General features: G+C 51.3%; 1 protein-coding gene across 3 annotated transcripts; it reads right to left on the reverse strand.

Moving 5' to 3' along the window:
* Positions 1-548: 548 nt before the first annotated feature.
* Positions 549-16,169, reverse strand: RMND5B (required for meiotic nuclear division 5 homolog B). 3 transcript variants are annotated; one of them, XM_025446653.3, is made up of 11 exons: positions 15,986-16,169; positions 14,022-14,245; positions 7,765-7,915; positions 4,834-4,979; positions 4,562-4,702; positions 3,973-4,073; positions 3,674-3,840; positions 2,685-2,850; positions 1,397-1,499; positions 1,150-1,304; positions 549-1,063 (listed from the first exon to the last, which is right to left on the reverse strand). In XM_025446653.3, exons 3-11 carry the CDS (start codon positions 7,901-7,903, stop codon positions 1,000-1,002), a joined length of 1,182 nt encoding a protein of 393 aa, XP_025302438.1. In that variant the 5' UTR covers positions 7,904-7,915; positions 14,022-14,245; positions 15,986-16,169; the 3' UTR covers positions 549-999. The 3 variants fall into 3 exon arrangements, with proteins under 3 accessions (XP_025302438.1, XP_025302437.1, XP_025302439.1); XM_025446652.3 differs by lacking the exon at positions 15,986-16,169 and adding an exon at positions 15,344-15,637; XM_025446654.3 differs by lacking the exons at positions 7,765-7,915; positions 15,986-16,169 and adding an exon at positions 15,344-15,638.
* Positions 16,170-19,789: the final 3,620 nt, after the last annotated feature.

Consider the following 19,789-nt stretch of genomic DNA (forward strand, 5'->3'; position numbering starts at 1 on the left):
CCGTCCCTCTTTCCTCCATTCCCCTATCCCCTTAAGCCTGAAATGCCACTGGGGAACTCCTGGAAGCAATTTTAGCCATGCACACAGCAAATCAGAAGTAGGTATATGAAGCTAGAGACAGACCCCAGGCCAGCTCTCCTGCTGAGCAGAATGACCCTGGTAACCCAGTCCCTTTAAGCACTCCAGACTTCAGGTGCCTCCCTGCTCCCCAGGGCTCAGCACAGGGCTCAGCTGGCACAAGCAGCAAGCAACCAAGCTCCAGGCACCCTGCAGTAAACCACAAAGAGCTTGAGATTGAGGGTCAGATCCAGTTCAAATTCCTTCACAAGCTGTGAGCCCCATAGGGCAAGTCTGTTCATCTTCCTAAGTCCCCTGGCACTGCCTCCTAGAAGGGAGGGGGCAAGATTTGATACGTGTTTGTGTAAGAACCTCTTGCTCAGGGCGTGACATCCCCGGGCCTCTGCCCAGTCTGAGATGCAAGTGGGGTTCTCCCTGGGTGTGGGGGCCCTGCAGTAGTTCCTTGTCAGTGAGGCTAAAGGAAGGTGAAATACAGAGAAGGCCTGTGAATATATTTGCTCAGTTATAAAACAGTGGCATTCAGTTGGAACCCGGACTATTTACAGCGGGGAACAGATACATACAGTTGTGAAGCTGTACAATAGAAGGGGTGTTAACCATAAGCCACCTGGCTAGCCATGTGACTGAAAGGACGTCTGCGTTGTTGGCCCAGTCCTCTGCTTCTTGTCGGTCGCAACCAAGTCACTGGCAGGTATAAACAGGAAACACCAGGAGTGCAGAGGCCCATGTCTCCCACCCTTCCAGCCAAGGAGCCAGCTGCCCATCACAGACTGGTTTGTCTCCTTTCTTGGCCTCTACCCATGGTGGCACTCAGTCATTTGCTCTGAAGCAAACCACAATCTGAAGTCAGCCACGCCCACCAAGACAGACCACAGCTCATAGGTGGGAAACCCCTCTGACAAAGTTCATCCCGAGCAGGTATCAGAATATGATGCGTTTCCCATCTGCTGGGTTCTGCTCCATGGGACAGTAGGGACACTTCAGCCTGCAAAGGGAGGAGAACAAAAAATGTCTCAGGGGCCAGCCAGCTGGAGAGCCCAGTCAAGAGGGAGCAGAGCATGGGGAACTTACTTTCCTCCATTAATGAGCTTGTTGAGTGCATCCCGCGAGATAACGTGGCCACATATGAGCTTGATGGGAGGGTTGGAATCTGACGTCTGCTGCCTGAGGATGGGGCATGCGAACACTGAGTGGTACCAGCACTTCATGCCGAGTTCGATCTCAATCTGAGGAAGCCAGCAAAGGGGTGAGTCCCTGCAGGGGCAGCAGCTATCCTTCCCAGGGTCTTCTGCCCACACCTCCCCCTGCTGGGCCTCACCGGTAACTCGTCCTTGTGACTCCAGACCCCCGTGCACTGCCTCTGCTCAATCACAGCTTTGATGTTCATCAGCACAGGCAGCGCCACACAGCCAGAGGCAAAGCTGCAGAACAAAGAGCAGCAGCTGCAGTGCCCCTGACCAAGGACCCAGCAGACACGCCCAAGGCACCAGCACCCAGTCGTGGGCCTGTGTCTTAGGACAGGGCTCTGAGGTGGCACATGGTCAGACTGCTCCTTGAAAATCTCTCTGGTCACTCATAAAGTGCCACATGTGTAGTTAGGTGTGTCTAAGTCTAGAGTCACTAATGCACCCCAGAGTTTGAGGACCTATGGGAAAGATAAAAGGAAGATCTAGGGGAGAGCTATCTGCTCCTCCAAACCACTGGAATGTCGCTGGTATGATGGGGACAGTGATCAGCTTGAAAGGGCCCCAGCCTGCCTGTCTGCCCCACTCTGCCGTCATAAGGCACCTCTACAACTGCTTATCTTCCATCAGGGCACTTAGACACGGGGGCAGATTCAAATCTCACAATGACTCAGGCAGGGGCGGGGAGTCGACTGGCTGGTGCCTCAGGTGCTAAATAAATACCTATGATGCTTGGGGAAATTGGGCACCCAGGAACCATCATGGGTTGTCCCTGGTGTTCCTGCTGGGAAACACTGTTTTTTAACCAAAATCCGCCCCCCCCAAGGGGTTGGGCAGGAGAGTCCACAGTCAGTCTAAATAAAAGGCACTGTGACACTGCTGCATGGGATTCTGGGACCAGGTCTTTGTAGCCTTTCTTCCCTGTGGGGCTCTGGGCAAGTTCACTCATGCCTTGAGTCTGTTTTGTCCTCGGTAAAATGAGGATAACTACCTGTAATTCCTAGGACCTGGTGAAATCATGAGAACATTAAAGGAGTCCAAGGGAAAGGTCCTGATATGTGTTATTCAGGCACTTTCAAATCTCCCCAAAGGGAAGATGTTTGAGAGAGAAGGTTGAAAAAAGGCAGCCAGGCTGCAGAGGGTGTTGGGATAATTCAGGGGTGAGGTGCAGGCAAGAAGGAGACCTCATTTAAAAGACCTGACAAAAGGTCACCGCTGACCTTGCAGTGACATCAGGCCATGACTCTTCCTAACCTCAGTTTCTCCAACTGTAAAATCAGGTAACTCCTACCAGGGAGAATGACTAAGAGAGCCCATATAGGTCTGAAAGCACCAAATGCCATCCCTGGCACAAGAAAGGACCTTGGCAAACTTTCCCTCAAAGCCTTCCCACTCGTGCCGCCCCCACAGGACTGCCGGTACCTGACGCTGAGGGGGGACTCTACAGAAAGCCCCAGCAGGGAGCAAGCGTCCCGGGTGAAGGTCTCACAGATCTCTGCCCAATGGCTATTGTCCAGGAGATGGCAGTAGGGTGACTTCTCCAAGCCCAGCCGCAGGTACACCAGACTGCCCATCATCACCTGGATCTCTACAAGGCAATCGGGTACAGGTCAGGGTGAGGGGGGGTGCTCAGAGGCAGGGTGGGGAGCAGGCTGAGGCTCGCAGCTCCCAGGTCCCCACCACCACCAGATGACTGGGCGCTGAGTTGCCCTCAGGCAAACCCGGTTTTCCCTCAAGTCCAGTGTAGAGGCCGAGTCTCGGGGCTGCTTCTGTGGGACAAGGCCACAGGGCAATCAGGTAGAGGAGAGTTTGAATTCTCTTCTCATCCTTCCATGTGCCCTAGGGAAGAGTCTCAGCTTGGTACTCAGACTCCTCTAATACTAGCTACTCTCCCTTTTCCAAAAACTTTCAGGCGCTATCTAGATTTACTAACGGTGCTTGATTTGTCATGATTTCACAAATAAAATATGAGGCAAGAAATGGGTAGGCGTGGAGATCCAGAACCAGTTCCTACCAGTAGGAGTGGTTATTAATGGTAAGCATCTGGAAGGGAAGACTCCAGCAACTGAGGTTTGGAAATCCTGGTGTGACAGAAGGAAGGCTTGGGAAGGCAGCTGTGAAGAGGCACTGCAGCAGGAGGGCGGGTATGTCAGGCACACATGGCCTGTGTGCAGTGTGGGGGTGGCACATGGTAGGTATGCAGAGTACTCTGTGCCAGGCTGGAAGGGTTTGGCAGAGGCAGATGTGGGGGAAGGGCCTCACCTGGAGTCGGTGAGGGCGGGGGGCCAGTTCTCAGCTGGGGAAACGTATTCTGCCTACTTGTGGCCCTCTAGGTGCAGCAGGGACTCTTAACCCCACCACCAGATCCCTGTTGGCACCCGCGCCCCCAGCATCCCAACCCCAGCACTTGCCTCGCTGGTGCAGCCGCGCAAAGGGCTGAAAGTGCCGAGCGTAGCTGAGGGCCTCCAGCTGCTTCTCAGGGCCACCGGCCAGGAGGCGGATAAAGTGTAGGCGGTGCAGCTTGAACTCTAGGGAGCTGTTGAGCTCGAGCAGGCGCTGCCTGTGGGAGACGGCCCATCTGGGAAGAAAGGGAGCGGGTGGGGCAGGGGGTCCCATGGGAGGCCCACGAGACAGGCTGGAGGCATGTCATGTACATAAAGACCACAGACAGGCACAGGCCCCCCACTGGCCCAGCCACAGGCCAACTTACTCCAGTGCTGGCCCTAGGTCTTGTTCGTGCAGAGCTTCCAGGATTCGATTCAACTCGAGGAAAGGCTGCTTAAAGTCCAAGTCCACATTCAGTGTTGATTCCTGTGGGGAGAGGGCAGTCCCACTGCTGGAGGACTGTTTCCAGGACACTGCTGTTCTGCAGGTTGCATGCTGGCCTCCCAGAGTGCAGCCTGCAAACCCACCCCAGCCCCAGGCTCTTCGAGATCGGTGATGAACAGCACAGTGAGAAAAGTATTCCTCTTCAGTCCTCTTAATTACGTTAAGAGAAAGTACCCTTTACTTTTATTGTGAGTGTGTTTCTAACACCTAACAAGTGCTACTTTGTCATTTTCCTAATCTCTCTTTCCAAGAAAGAGATGTTGGGCCTCAATGCAGAACCCTGGCTGGCAACCAACTCTAGCTAGAGGTTCACGACTTCACTTTCCATCATATATAGTTTTAGAGCTACCTTCTATTTATGGCAGGGGCAGTGATTTCCTTTCTAAAATAAATTTATATAAAGAATAACAGGAACCACATATGAAGACACCCATCAGGTAGCAGCAGAACCTTCCCAGTGAGGCCATTACCTGGCACAGCTCCTCGGCAACGCTAAGCATGCCCTGCTGATACAGGTGCTCCACGATGGCCATCTGCAGGATCTGCTGCTGCTTCTCCCGTGAGTCCCACACTGCATCAGAGACCACTCCGCAGATCTCAGAGTCGAAGTTCTGACCAGGACAGGAGACAGGGCCTTGTGATTCAGCATTCATGCTCTCACACTCACTTTCCCTGTGGAGCCCAGGACACACTAGGCTCCTGGGTCTCCCCACTCTCGGCCCGAGGCTGCCTGCATGCTCACCCTGTCAATGGCTTTGCCCACTCGGGAGACACTGCTGTGTATGTCCTTGTGGTCTGAAGCCAGTTTCTGCACGGTGTCTTTGATCTTCCGGCAGCACTGAGACATCACCAGGGAGAGGGTGGCTGACAGAGGGGTCCCCTGGAGGGCTGTAGGGAAATGGTGGTGGTGAGTAAGGGCACAAAGGAGCACCCTTGTTCCTGCTTCCTCTATGCTCAAGGCCAAGCTGGAGGCCCAGGGGGCAGCCCTGAACTCCAGAGTGAAAGAGCCCAGTTTCTGTTCCAGACCCTGCCACTTTCTAAGTGCCTGCCTTGGAACTGGTCAAGTGGGTCAAGCGGCTTCATTTCTGGGTTCATTTCCCCACCTGTAAATGGAGTGACAGTATCGACCCTGTCCTGTTGCTGTGAAATGTATAAGATTCAGCACTTCCTATGGAGAAGGACTTTATTTGAGCTCATTTAACCCTTACTACCATGCTCTGCAGTGGGCACTGTTAGTATCCCGTCCTGTAGCCAGGGAAGCTGAGGCGGAACCTTGCCAGGTGACGATGGCAATGACAGATCTAGAGCACACACTCCTCACCACCACACCGGATGGCTCTTTACTGTTCTGAGTGAGACATCACAGATGAGAAGGCTTCTAGCCATAAGGCAATGTCCCTGTATTAATTCCTCTCATCAACCCAGAGGATACTGTCAGGGAAGCTCAGGGATGTTTTTGGCTCAGGACTCCAGGCCTGCAGTGGTTTCTACCCCCATGGCTAGACTAGAACCAGACCAACCACTAAGAGGGTGTGGGACTTTAGAAGAGAGGAGGACAGAGCACCAGCCCCTTCCTCCAGCCTAGCATCTAAGTGCCTTCTTTCGATGGCAGCGCCTTGGTTCAGGGAAAGAAACATGACCCAAGAGAGCCAGAGAGCCAGAGAGCGTCTCGGCTCCAATACCACAAGCCCTGGAAGAGAGATGCATTCTACCAAGTTGCTGAACACACAGAATGGGAAGCGGAGCTGGCTGGAGTATGGTGATCACCTGCGGGGGGCAGGCAGTATGGCTCTGAGAATGAAGACAGTGTAGACTGAGGGTATCACATGAGCACCTGGATCCAGCGGGGCCAGGACGCTTCATGAATCCAGTGGCCCCCAGCCCTGCCTATTCCTTTAAGCTGGTCTGAGCTGGATTTCTGTCACTTGTAACTGAATGGCCTTCTGACAAACACAGACAGGAGGCAGCAGCTGGTCCACCCACCTACACAGGGAGATGGGGCAGGGCTGCATTCCACTCTGACATCAGTGCCACCCCCACAGACCCCAGCTCGCTACTCATCTCTCACGTTCTGCTCCATCCAGGTCATGGAGGGCCACACTCTGCACACTCCCTGGCCATGCTCACTTTAGTACAAAGTAACAGCTCTCAGGAAACCAAAGCTTTTTTTTTTTTAAGGTAAGCTCCAGGCCCAACATGGGCCTTGAACTCATGACTCCAAGATTGAAAGTTATATGCTCCACCAGCTGAGTCAGCCAGGGGCCCTGAAACCAAAGCCTTTTAACCTGAAATCCCCAAATCTTCCCTACCCAAGGACCCCCCCAAAACCATTAGTGCTGACAAACCCCCCTCTGAGAAGACTCGATCTCCCTGTAAACGCATGCAGCAGGCCACCACCATTTGTTAACCACCAGCATGGCATAAGAGCATTTCAGACCCGCATGAGGAAACCATTCTACCACACAGATAACATGCCATCAAAAGCAAGGACCCTAGGCATTTACTATAGCATGGCACAACCAGATGATGGAATGATAAGCCATCAGGTGCAAGAATGAGGCAGAAGGGGCACCTGCATGGCTCAGTGGTTGAGCCACCTTCAGCTCAGGGTGTGATCCCAGGGTCCTGGGATTAAGTCCCGCATCAGGCTCCCTATAGGGAGCCTGCTTCTCCTTCTATTTATGTCTCTGTCTTCTCTGTCTCTCATGAAAAAATAAATAAAATCTTCAAAAAAAAAAAAAAAAGGCAGAAATCTATGCATTGAGACAGAACATTCACTGAGACAAATAGGGCGGGCAGGGGGAGCAAGGTGCAGGAAAGCAGGCCCTTGAGGCCACCCTTTATGTTTAAAAAAAGGGGGTACCAGGGACCTCTGGGTGGCTCAGCGGTTTAGCGCTGGCTTCAGCCCAGGGCATGACCTGGAGTCCCAGGATCGAGTCCCATGTTGGGCTTCCTGCATGGAGCCTGCTTCTCCCTCTGCCTGTGTCTGCTTCTCTCTCTCTCTCTCTCTCTCTCTCTGGGAGTGTGTCTCTCATGAATAAAGAAATAAAATCTTTAAATTTTTTAAAAATAAATAAATAAATAAATAAATACATAAAAAATACATAAATGGGGACCTCATCATGTCCTGGGATCAAGCCCCCACACGGGGCTCCATGAAGCAGCTATTCTTCCTCCTCTCCCCTTGCTCTTCGCCCTTCTAATGCTCTCTTCTCGATGAAATACATAAATAAAATCTTTTAAAAAATTCAAAATAGAAAAGCAAATGGAAAACAAAATATAAAATGAAAATCTGAAGTGAAAATCTCAGGTAAACTAATAATTACTTTTTATTTTTTTAAGATTTTATTTATTTATTCATGAGAGACACAGAGAGGCAGAGACATGGACAGAAGGAAAAGCAGGCTGTCTGTGGGGAGCCCGATATGGGACTTGATCCCAGGTCTCAGGATCATGACCTGAGCCATCCAGGGGACCCAAACTAATCATTTCTGTTGGGCTTTCTGGAATAGCTCAGCATGACTTCCATTACCCTACTGGAGGGAGGCCTTAGGGACACATATACTGACTTTCAAACCACCATCCTTCTGGAAGCCTGTCATCAAACAGCCTCGGCATTTCCCAGGCCCCCGGGGAAGGCAGCTGTGGAGGGCTCTGATAGAGGGACACCCACCTGTTCCAGCCAGCTCAGCCCGCAGCTGGCCCACGTAACGCAGCAGCTCCTCCAAGCTCTGCTCACAGTGTTGCCCATAGGTCAGGAACTTCTGCAGGACCTTGTCCACCTCTCTCTCCACACTTGCACACTGCTCCATTGTGGCCTCTGCCTGTGGGTGGGAGGGGTCCACTGTGTCAAGCCCAACCTGGGCTGGGGAGGGCTCCCAGATCCCCCTCACCAGACCCATGTCATTTGTCAAGGCACAGAAATTCTCAGCTTAACATGTGTCCACAGTGCCCATCACCCTGAGCTGGGGTGCCCAGGAAGGTCTAGGCAGGCATGAGGACAGGTTTTTTGAATCATGGTGACAAAGTTACTGTTTCCAGTTCTTTTATTCTATAATCCCTGCTCATCTCTCTTTAATCAGAAGAGATAACAGGCCAAAACAGATAACTGGTTTGAGATTCCAGTCCTCAGCAGGCAATAACATCGACTAGAAATACATATAAATACCACCTATTTTCATATTTCATGTATTTTTATATTCACCATAAGCACCTTCTCTTCAATTAGCAGACTTGGTTTTCTTTCTTTTTTTTTTATTTTTTATTTTTTTATTTTTAATTTTTATTTATTTATGATAGTCACAGAGAGAGAGAGAGAGAGAGAGAGAGAGAGAGGCAGAGACACAGGCAGAGGGAGAAGCAGGCTCCATGCACCGGGAGCCCGATGTGGGATTCGATCCCAGGTCTCCAGGATCGCGCCCTGGGCCAAAGGCAGGCGCCAAACCGCTGCGCCACCCAGGGATCCCTTTTTTTTTTTAATTTTATTTATTTATTCATGAGAGACATACAGAGAGAGAGAGAGAGAGGCAGAGGGAGAAGCAGGCTCCATGCAGGGTCTGGGTCTCCAGGATCACACCCTGGGCTGCAGGCGGCGCTAAACCGCTGCGCCACCGGGGCTGCCTGCAGACTTCGTTTTCCACATACTACAGTCATAGAAGCCATGAAGGCGGCCCTTGAATGGCAGATAACTGAAAATGCAGCCTAAGGTACAACTGCCAAGCACATGGGCTGATGGGCTTGGCGCACCACTCCCGCTGCTCACCCTGTGTCCAGCCAGCCAGAACCGTTGCTCCCTCCTAGCTCTGGGCCTAGGTTCATGCTGCTCCCTCTCCCTGATATGCTTAAGTTAGCCGTCACCTCATCAACTGCTGGAGGAACAGATTCATCCTTCCTGGGTCAGCTCAGAGATCACCTACCTCCTCCAGCAGCCATCCCTAGCCAGCTGCCACCTGGCTCCCTCAACTCCCACGCAGCAGCCTTCTGCTTCAGTTTTTGATCACCGAGTAGGGACCTATTTGAGGGCCCACCTTTCCCACAAGACTGGAACAGCTCTTGTAACACACCCCTCCCTGTTCATTATACCACGGAAAGAAAGCTGACTTTTCTGGTGCCACCTGCAAGGTGCCCTTCCCAAGCCCCTTACACTCTGGACCACTGCTATTCTGTATTCCAGAGCAGCCTCTGACGCTGACCATGTAAAAAAAACTCTCAAAATGCTGGTGACAGATGTCCCTCCTTATCTTTCTGTCTAAAGGATTTGAAATGAAAGGGCTCTAACGTTCAAATCTGGCCAGCTGTCCATTCTCTCAAAGGGTACAGAGTAACATCACAAAGGTCCTACGGCCAAGGTGACCAATGGGATGGTTCCAGTTTCACCAGAGTCCCCATTCCCACCCACACCACAGTCCTGGCCTCATCCTTCTGGCTCAGTCTATAGCTACCATCTCCTTACCAGATAAGGGATGAGCCATGTGGAAATGGCAACTAGGACCAAAGATGTGTTTTTGCCCTCTTTCCTTGTGATTGATATTAAAATTCATAATCATAATCATGATGTCCAGAAGACATGCCTTCCTGTTCATGCCCCCTGAGCAAATACCCTATAAGTGAATATGATGCATGATGGGCAAAATATACCAGGGACTCCTGTCTGAAACAATGTCATAACCATTAATTAGTATTGCTATTATTAGTTAACATTCTGTCAGGCTTATGTGCCAAGCACCGTTCTAATGACTTTGCATACACCAACTAATTTAATTCCTATCAAAACACTATGAGGTAGATACATTAGACCCACCTTACAGATAACAGAATGAGACACAGAAAGATTAGATAACTTGCCCAAGGTCATGCAGTGAGAAAGGGAGGACCTGAGAAGTGAAGCCAGTCACTTCTCTGGGGAACTTCACTTTACTCTCTGGACCAGGCTAACAGGCTACCCTCTCACCAGGAAGTAAAAGCAGCCAATAATTGTGGTTGGAATAAATGTATATGGGACATCTGGGTGGCTCAGTGGTTGGGAGCCTGCCTTTGGTTCAGGTATGATCCCCAAGTCCTAGGATCAAGTTTCTCATTGGGCTCCCCACAGAGAGCCTGCTTCTCCTTCTGCGTGTGCCTCTGCCTCTCTGTGTGTGTCTCTGGAATAAATAAATAAAATCTTTTTTTTTTTTTTTTAAGATTTTATTTATTTATTCATGGAGACAGAGAGAGAGGCAGAGACACAGGCAGAGGGAGAAGCAGGCATCATACAGAGAGCCTGACGTGGGACTCGATCCAGGGTCTCCAGGATCATACCCTGGGCTGCAGGCGGCACTAAACCACTGCGCCACTGGGGCTGCCCTAAATAAATAAAATCTTAAAAAAAAAAAACAAAAAGGAATAAGTGTATAGCAACAATTAATGATGACAAGAAACAGGAAACTGACCACAGAGCCTGTGAGATGATCAAGTAGGAAAGATTGGCAGTACAAAAGAAATGTTTGCCAAGGGTCTGGGAACCAGAATCACAATTTACCAGATATAAATACAGGTTAAGAAAGGTCAGGACCGGGATCCCTGGGTGGCGCAGTGGTTTAGCGCCTGCCTTTGGCCCAGGGCACGATCCTGGAGACCCGGGATCGAATCCCACATCAGGCTCCCGGTGCATGGAGCCTGCTTCTCCCTTCTGCCTATGTCTCCGCCTCTCTCTCTCTCTGTGTGTGGCTATCATAAATAAAAAAAAAAAAAAAAAAAGAAAGGTCAGGACCTCGCCAAGGTCAAACAGTATGGCCCCATCCAACACCAACTGGTGCCAAGATTATCTCAGGGAAGCCCAAGTCAGCAATTTGAAATTGTATTACAAAGCTGAGGAAGGGAGTGCCTGGGTGGCTCAGTCAGTTAAGCGTCTGCCTTCAGCTCTCAGGGTCCTGGAATACAGCCCTGTTGGGCTCCCTGCTCAGCAGGGAGTCTGCTTCTCCTTCTCCCTTTGTCCCTTCCCTAGTTCCTGCTCATTCGCTCACATACTCTCTCTCTAATAAATAAATAAAATCTTAGGGGAAAAAAATGCTGAGGAAGGAGATGTGTATATACAAGAATTTTCATTTTCATCCCAGCACTGTGTATTGTCATAGCAAGGGGCAGAAAATCTAGGGGCCTCAGCACTGGGGGAACTGTTAAGTCAAGGAAGTAAAATGTGGGAGATGCATCTATAAAAACCTGCGTAGCATTTAGAAACCATGTTCCAGGGACGCCTGGGTGGCTCAGTGGTTGGGCGTCTGCCTTTGGCTCAGGGCATGATCCCAGGGTCCCGGGATCAAGTCCCACATCCCAGGATCCCGGGAACAAGTCCCCCTGTTTCTCCTCCCTCTTCCTATGTCTCTGCTTCTATGTGTCTCTCATGAATAAATAAATAAAAATCTTTATTAAAAAAAAAAGAAGGGGGATCCCTGGGTGGTGCAGCGGTTTAGCGCCTGCCTTTGGCCCAGGGCGCAATCCTGGAGACCCGGGATTGAATCCTACGTCGGGCTCCCGGTGCATGGAGCCTGCTTCTCCCTCTGCCCCTCTGCCTATGTCTCTGCCTCTCTCTCTCTCTCTCTGTGACTATCATAAAAAAAAAAAAAAAAAAAAGAAAAAAGAAACCATGTGCTCACAAGAGCATCAATACATCAATAACATCCCCAAACATGGTACTGAGGAGGGGAAAAAAAGAATCAAAATGAACTCTAGGCAGTATACCAATTATGTAAAGTAAAAATCTATACATGCAGGGGCACCTGGCTGGCTCAGTCAGTAGAATGTGTGATCCTGTTCTTAAGAGTTTTGAGTTCAAGCCCCATGTCGGGCATGGAGCTTACTTTATTTTTTTTATTTTTATTTTTTTTTAGCTTACTTTAAAAAAGAGAAAAAAAAAGAAGAAAATGGGGACGCCTGCAGGGCTCAGTTGGTTCAGCAAAAGACTCTTGATTTGGTTCAGGTCATGATCTCTGCATCGCACTCCCTCTCCCTCTGTCCCTCCCCTACTCATGTGAGCTCGCACTCTCTCTAAATAAAAATTAAATTTAAATAAGGTGTCTTTTTTTTTTTTCTCTTAAAATTTTATGTTAGAGAGAAGAGAGCATGAGGGATTGAAAGTAAGCAAGCACAGCGATTGGGGGCAAGGGAGGCAGAGGGAGAGGGAGAAGCAAGCTCCCTACTGAGCAGGGAGCCTGACTTGGCTCAGCTCCAGGACCCTAGGATCATGAGCTGAAGGCAGATGCTTAACCGACTGAGCTACTAAAATGTATCTTTAAAAAAAAAAAAAAATTATGCATACAACCAAAGACAACCGCAAATACCTCAGAGTGGTTTCCAATGGTGGTGGTGGGGAATGGGGATAAAAGGGAAAACATCGGGCAGCCCCAGTGGCGCTGGGCTGCAGCCCAGGACGTGATTCTGGAGACTCAGGATCAGGATCGAGTCCCGCATCAGACTCCCTGCATGGGGCCTGCTTCTCCCTCTGCCTGTGTCTCTGCCTGCCTCTCTCTCTCTCTGAATGAATAAATAAATAAATCTTTATTTTTTTTTTTAATTTTTATTTATTTATTTATCATAGTCACAGAGAGAGAGAGAGGCAGAGACATAGGCAGAGGGAGAAGCAGGCTCCATGCACCGGGAGCCCGACGTGGGATTCGATCCTGGGTCTCCAGGATCGCGCCCTGGGCCAAAGGCAGGCGCTAAACCGCTGCGCCACCCAGGGATCCCATAAATAAATCTTTAAAAAAATAAAATAAAATATTTTTTAAAAAAAGGGAAAACATCAATAGATACAAAAGAGATGGGACGCCTGGGTGGGTCAGTGGTTGGGCATCTGCCTTCGGCTCAGGTCGTGATCCCAGAATCCTGAGACTGAGTCCCACATCAGGCTCCCCACGGGGAGCCTATTCTCCCTCTGCCTATGTCTCTGCCTGTCTCTGTGTCTCTTGTGAATAAATAGATAAAATATTAAAAAAAAAAAAAAAAAGATACAGGGATCCCTGGGTGGCGCAGCGGTTCAGCGCCTGCCTTTGGCCCAGGGCGCGATCCTGGAGACCTGGGATCGAATCCCACGTCAGGCTCCCTGCGTGGAGCCTGCTTCTCCCTCTGCCTGTGTGTCTCTGTCTCTCTCTCTCTCTCTGTGTGACTATCATGAATAAATAAATAAAATCTTTAAAAAAAAAAGAAGATACAAAAGAGATAAAGGCCCTGCCTGAACCAATTAAATGTATAATGAACTGAAAAGTCTGATTAACTCAACAAAAGATCTAAAATAAGATAAATTAGCTGGGAAAACAGAACTGCTTCCAGATATTCCACCCAAAAAACCCAGGAGGCTAATTCAGTCTGTCCATGGTGAGCCACTCTGCCTAAACCCCACTCAGTCATCTTCAGCAGGCACTGGGGTGGATGAGTGTGTGTTTGTCTTTGACAACTTCTCAAGGAATCCAGTAGAATTTCATGTACAGGGATGCCTGGGTGGCTCAGTGGTTGGGTGTCTGCCTTTGGCTCAGGGTGTGATCCCGGGGTCCTGGGATCAAGTCCCACATGGGACTCCATCTCTGCCTCCCTATGTCTCTCATGAATAAATACATAAAATCTTTTTTTTTTAAAGGAATTTCATGTACATTTCAAACCCTCCTCCCCAAGGTCTCACCTGTAGAGGAATGACCCACCAGGAGGATCCCTCCAAAACAAACACATCTGATCCTGCCAGCCCCTGACTCAACACCGCATGGCTTCACACACATGCCCCATGTAATTACACATTCGCTTTCTTTGCACAAGCTGTTCCTATGTCCAGCATGCCCTCTGCACTTCTCTGCACGGAGACTACAAGATGCAGTTTGATTACCAGCTCCCCGCAAAGCCCTCAATGAAATCACTGTCTCCTCCTCAGCTTCACAAACCTCTGTGGAGGACACTCACACCACACACCTGAGTCCTTGGCACGGTGGCACAATAACTGTCTGTCTTCAGGTCTCCCCCAACGAGACGGTGAGCAGTTCAGGGCTAGAGACCAGTCTTGTCCTCTCTCTCCCCACAGCGCGCAGCCTACGGCCTGGTCCACAGTGTGTGTTCAGCCAATGCTTGCTGATTAAATGGTGCATCCACTTCCTCACCCGTGGCCTAGGGAGCCTGGGCTCAAACCTGCAGGGAGGCTGACAGGAAGAAAAACAACGATGGAAGGATTAAAATCCCCACTAAGGTACGCATGGGTTTTGTCCCCAGTCTTCAGCATCCTGAAACAGAAGGGCCCCTCCTGGGACCACAGGTGAGAAGTTTGTGCAAATCATAGAAAGATCCCTTTTGCCTGACACAGAACTGGACAGCCTTGGTTGACCCAACTCTTAGACTTTCACACCCCTCAACTCTTGTCTATTCTCCACCCTACCCACCACCCACCACTCTTCTGCTTAAAACCCAATAGATTCCTACTGTAATCAGAATAACATCCCCTTCCTTTTATTAAGGTTTTTTTTTTTTTTTTTTTTTTTTTTTAGTAATCTGTACACCCAACATGGGGCTCAAATTCAGACCCAAAGATCAAGAGTTGAGTGTTCCTCTGACAGAGCCAGCCTGGGTGACCCCACTCTGCCTTTTTTTGTTTTTTAAGATTTTTTTAATGTACTTATTCATGAGAGAGACAGAGACACAGGCAGCGGGAGAAGAAGGTTCCCTGCGGGGAGCCTGATGAGTGAATGGATCCCAGGACCACGGGGATCACACCCTGAGCAGAAAGCAGATGCTCAACCTGAGTCACCCAGGCGTCCCCCCCCCCACTTCTTTTTAGGGCCCACAAGGCTCTCTATGAATGGACTCCCAACCACGTATCCCCCCCTCACTGGCCATACTCCAACCACACCAGCCTCCCTTCTGTCCTTGACAAGAGTTCATTTCTGTCTCAGGGCCTTTGCACTGGCTGTTTCCGCTGCCGGATACACTCCTGATCAGGGTCCAGTTCTCCTCCAGTGTCAGACGCTGATCCCTCTGCTCCACCCCCACACCAGACACAAGATCTTATCACCCTGTTCCTTCTTTTCACAGCACATCGCTATTTGAAATTTCAAATACTTCTTTTGTCATTAGCCAAAACTGGATGGAAGGCAACCCCCCCCCCCATTTTCCCTAGGCTGCAGCTCCTACCGGGAGCTTCCCTCGCACTAACGTGCAGATGACTGGCAAACTCCTACTCATCCTCCAAAAGACCCTGCCCGAACGCCCGCCCGGCCCCCTCGTCCACGTCCACACCGGGTTACCTCGGCCCGGCCAGGCCGCACTAGGACGGGACGTCTCGGCTCTCGCGACTCCCCTGGCAGAGGCGGCTCCTCGAAGGTCCCGCCCGGGGCCGGCCGGCAGAGGAGAAAGCAGCCCGCGGGCAGACGGGCGGCGGCCTGACGGGGGCGGGCTCCGGAGAGGTCCGGGGCCTGGGCGCCGGCCGAGCTGCCGCCCCCGCGCCCCCGTCGGCCTGCCCGACGCACCCGGTCCTCCGCCCGCGGCCGCCGGCCAGAAAGCCAGCGGGGCCTCGCCTCGGCTCGCGGCCGGGACCCCGACTTCCGGCGCCTCTGTCAGCGGAACCGGAAGCCGCCGCGGTAGCCCGGCCGGCCTGGGCCCGCCCACTCGCGGCCCCGCGGAGGGGCGTCCGTCCCGCGGCCCGGCGCTTTGGGCCCAGCGCCGCGCCTTCCCCCCCGCGCGCCTACAGTGGCGTCGCCTCAGGAGCGCGGCCGCGGCGGGGAGCCCGGCGTGGCGGCCCAGGCTGCGGGCAGAGCCGCGACCGTCCCGGGGTGCGGGAAGGAATCGGACAGGCCCACCTGCGGCGCGGCGGGGTGCGCGGGCCTGGTGCCCCCCTCCCCGGGTGCCAGCTGCCCATCCCTGCTCTGGGAAATCCGAAACGACTGCACCTTCCGCGCGCCCTGCCTCTCGCCCTCCTTTAAGCGAAGACAGCCCCGAGCGGCACCAGTGCGTGCTAGAGGTCCAAGGCTTGAGCGCTCCTGCCGTGGCTCCTCGCTGGTCTTGTGGCAATAGCGGGTGATCTTGAAAAGTCCTTTCTTCCCCTACCCCAGCCGCACGGGTCCCCAAACCTGTACCTGACCTATCCATTGGGTATACAACACAAGGATTCTGCTTGGGGCCCCAGCCCCTGTGACCGCCCTCCTGGGGGAGGGGGGAGGGGAAGCGACGGGGATTGCAGCACCGTCCCCAGGAGGAAGGGTAAAGGTTAGGAAGGAAGAGAAGGGCGGTGACCCCAGACGCAGGCCTGGTCTGAATTCACGGTCCTCCCAGGCCCCTTGCTATGCAGGAGAGGAGCAGAGAAGCCCCTCACCCCATTTCCTCGGCACCATTTCCACCCAAGAACCGGGGTGGCCCAGTGGTTGAGTGTCTGCCTTTGGCTCAGGTCATGATCCCCTGGTCCTGGGATGATCCCCCATCTAGGGCTCCCAGCAGGGAGCCTGCTTCTCCCTCTGCCTATGTCCGTTGTCTCTCTGTAAGTAGATAAAATCTTAAAACAACAAAAAACAGCCCAAGAGAAAGGGCTCTATCTTGTTTCCCTGACTTCCTGCTCTCTTTTAGGGCCAGTGTCATTCCAGAGCAGCCTCCCCTCCAACACACTAGGGCTCCCCGCCCCCAACACCCTTGCACAAGCCCCCAACACCCTTGCACAATCCTGTTTTCTGCATAGCGTTTGCACAATCCGGTTTTGTTTTCTTTACAGCATTTGACTCAGAATTGTGTGTTCATTCGTTGATTCTGTCTTCCTGCCCCTAAAGCACATACACCCCCATTAGGATAAAAGGGCCACTGGGGCCAGGACTTTGTGGTCACCACTGCTGCATCTCCAATACCATGTGCTCGGAACACCGTAAGTGCTCAAACATAGTCTGAGGTCGCCACTATGTTCTACTTATGAATGGGGACCGAGGACTCCAAAACCTGTATGACACACACCGGAAAGAGGGCTGGCCCAGGCCCCACCGGCGGCTCGCGGGGGCGCTGTTGGATCCTCCCGGAAAGGCCTGTCTGTGCACCGCCGGCCTGGGTGGTCCTGGCCAGCATAGGCTCCGCGAGGGCGGAGAGTTGAGTGAACCCTGCCTGGGGCCAAGGGCTAGGCTGAAGCCACCCTCCAGCCAGCAGGACCGCACACACCTTCCCCGTGGCCCTAGGCTTCCTCATTTCCTCTGGGGGATCCCTTGTCTGCCTCACCGCCCAGGGGGCCGTGAGCAAAGCCTGGCTTCCCCTAGGACACACACAGGCACGAGCACACACACACACATCAGGCACTTCCACCCCTACCTGTCATTGTCATCCACCCCAAACCGACTCTCCTGGCCTGGCAGTCTTGTTACTTCTCAGTGTGCACCATTTTATTGCATAGATGATTTTGTCCATCTCTCCTGTTGGGACTGTGGCTTTTGTTTTTGTTTTTTTTTTTGGGTTGAAGGGTGGGGCTGCTTCAAAGCAGAAAAACGTAACTGGTCTCCACTAACTTGGTAATCGTCTGCTTAGTATTTTGCTAGTTTCCTAGGATTTGATTTTTAAAAATTTAACTCCTCAATACATGCCCATTTTATTTTGCAAGGGTTAGTGCAAAGTATGACTTGTTCCCCCGCCATTTTTGTCCAGTTACTCTAGTATATCTTATTAAACAATCGTACCTTTTCTTCTGGTTTGGAAGCCTTTTATCATAACATTAAGATTTTCTGGGGCGCCTGCGTGGCTCAGTGAGTTAAGCATCTGCCTTAGCTCAGGTCATGATCCTGGAGTCCTGAGATCAAGCCCCACATAGGGCTCCCTATTCAGTGGGGGGACTGCTTCTCCTCCTCCCTGCTTGTGCTCTCTCTCCCTATCTCTGCCTCTCTTTCTCAAATAAATAAATAAATAAATAAATAAATAAAATCTTAAAAAAAAAAAAGGATTTTCAGGACGCCTGGGTGGCTCAGTGGTTGAGTGTCTGCCTTTGGCTCAGGTCGAGATCCCGGGGTCCTGGGATCAAGCTCCCCATCAGGCTCCCTGCATGAAGCCTGCTTCTCTCCCTGCCTATGCCTTTGCCTCTCTGTGTGTCTCTCATGAATAAATAAACACAATAAAAAAAAAAAAAAAAGATTTTCTGCAGAATGGAATCCATTTATGGCTCTTCATTCTTTCCATTGAGATGTATTATTTTTACACCAGTGTCTTATTGTTTTACTTGCTACCGTGTAATATGTTCTGATACGTGGAGGGGTTATACACTGCTCACAAAGAGAGGAAAAAAAGGAAAGAAAGGGTATCCAGAAAGCAGATGACTGGTTGCTGGGGATGGGGGAGAGGAGTGACTGAAACACAGAAATTTGGGGGGCAGTGATGGAGCAAGTCCGTATTTTGATTTTAGTGTTGGTTATGGGACTTTCTGCATTTGTCAAAGTTCTAAAAACTCTACTCCACAAAGGAAGCATTTTCTGTATGTAAATTATACCCTAAAAAAGCTGGGGTGGGGGGGAGGCAGGTATACAAGAGATGTACTTAAAAGAGAGAGAGAGAGAAAGAAAGTAAAAAGGTTTGTGGAAGACAAGACAAGCCCTGGTGTGTTCTCCTGAAAATACTGCGTTCCTGGCTTCCCTGAGTGGGCCATGGAAGGCCAGGCTAGGGAAAGATGGACCTTCCCCTGATAGCTGGTGGCATTAGGGTAGCAACAGACACTGCCTGCCCTCTGTGGAACATGGGAGCATCAGGCTTCAGCCCATGGAGTTCAAGTTGCCTACAGGTCCTATCTCTTCCTGCCACCCTCCAAGTGGCACCTGACCAGTCTCCTGCTCCTACTCTGTTCCTGTCCCTCCTAGCAAGGCTTTGGTTCAGGCCAGGAGCAGCTACATTATTTGTAGGCTCAGGAGCAAAATGAAAAATGTGAGGCTCCTTGTTCAAACATCATTAAGAAGTTCAAGATGGCAACAGCAGATGGGGGCACCTGGGTGACTCAGTTCTTTAAAGCGTTTGGCTTCAGCTCAGGGTCTTGGGATGGAGCCCTGCATTGGACTCCCTGCTCAGTGGGGAGTCTGCTTCTCTCTCTCTCTCTCTCTCTCCCTCTGCCCCTCCCCACTGCTCATTCTCTCTCTCAAATAAAAATTTTTTTTAAGATTTTATTTATTTATTCATGAGAGTCAGAGAGAGAGAGGGAGGCAGAGACACAGGCAGAGGGAGAAGCAGGCTCCATGCAGGGAGCCCGACATGGGACTCGATCCGGGGTCCCTAGGATCACACCCTGGGCTGAAGGCTGCACTAAACCACTGAGCCACCCATGCTGCCCTCTCTCAAATAAAATCTAGAAAAACACATGCAAAAAACAAGATGGCAACAGCAGAGCATTGTATCAAGTGTAGGGACCTTCTGAGTGTGGTCCTGAGTGACTGCACAGGTCACACACACATAAAGCTAGTTCTGGCTCTAGTCCTCCCTTTTGGCTACTTGATGGACCCACCCACAACCACAGCAGCGAAGCTGAAGTCCTCCTGTGCCAGCTTAGCAGTCTGTCTAGGGGCTGCCTTGCCTCCCCTCAAACCCTTCTCGAAAGGGCTCTCCCTCAGGACTGCCCCACACCTCCCTGCCTCCTTGGGTTCAAATCCTGGCTGATCCTGAATGCCCTCATCCCACTGCTCCTGAGGAAATCCCCCCACATTCCTTTCCTCAGAGAGGTTTAGCCCCACTAAAGAAAACAATACTCATGACACTAG

The sequence above is a fragment of the Canis lupus genome, chromosome 11, assembly GCF_003254725.2.
Source record: "Canis lupus dingo isolate Sandy chromosome 11, ASM325472v2, whole genome shotgun sequence".
Taxonomy (NCBI): domain Eukaryota; kingdom Metazoa; phylum Chordata; class Mammalia; order Carnivora; family Canidae; genus Canis; species Canis lupus.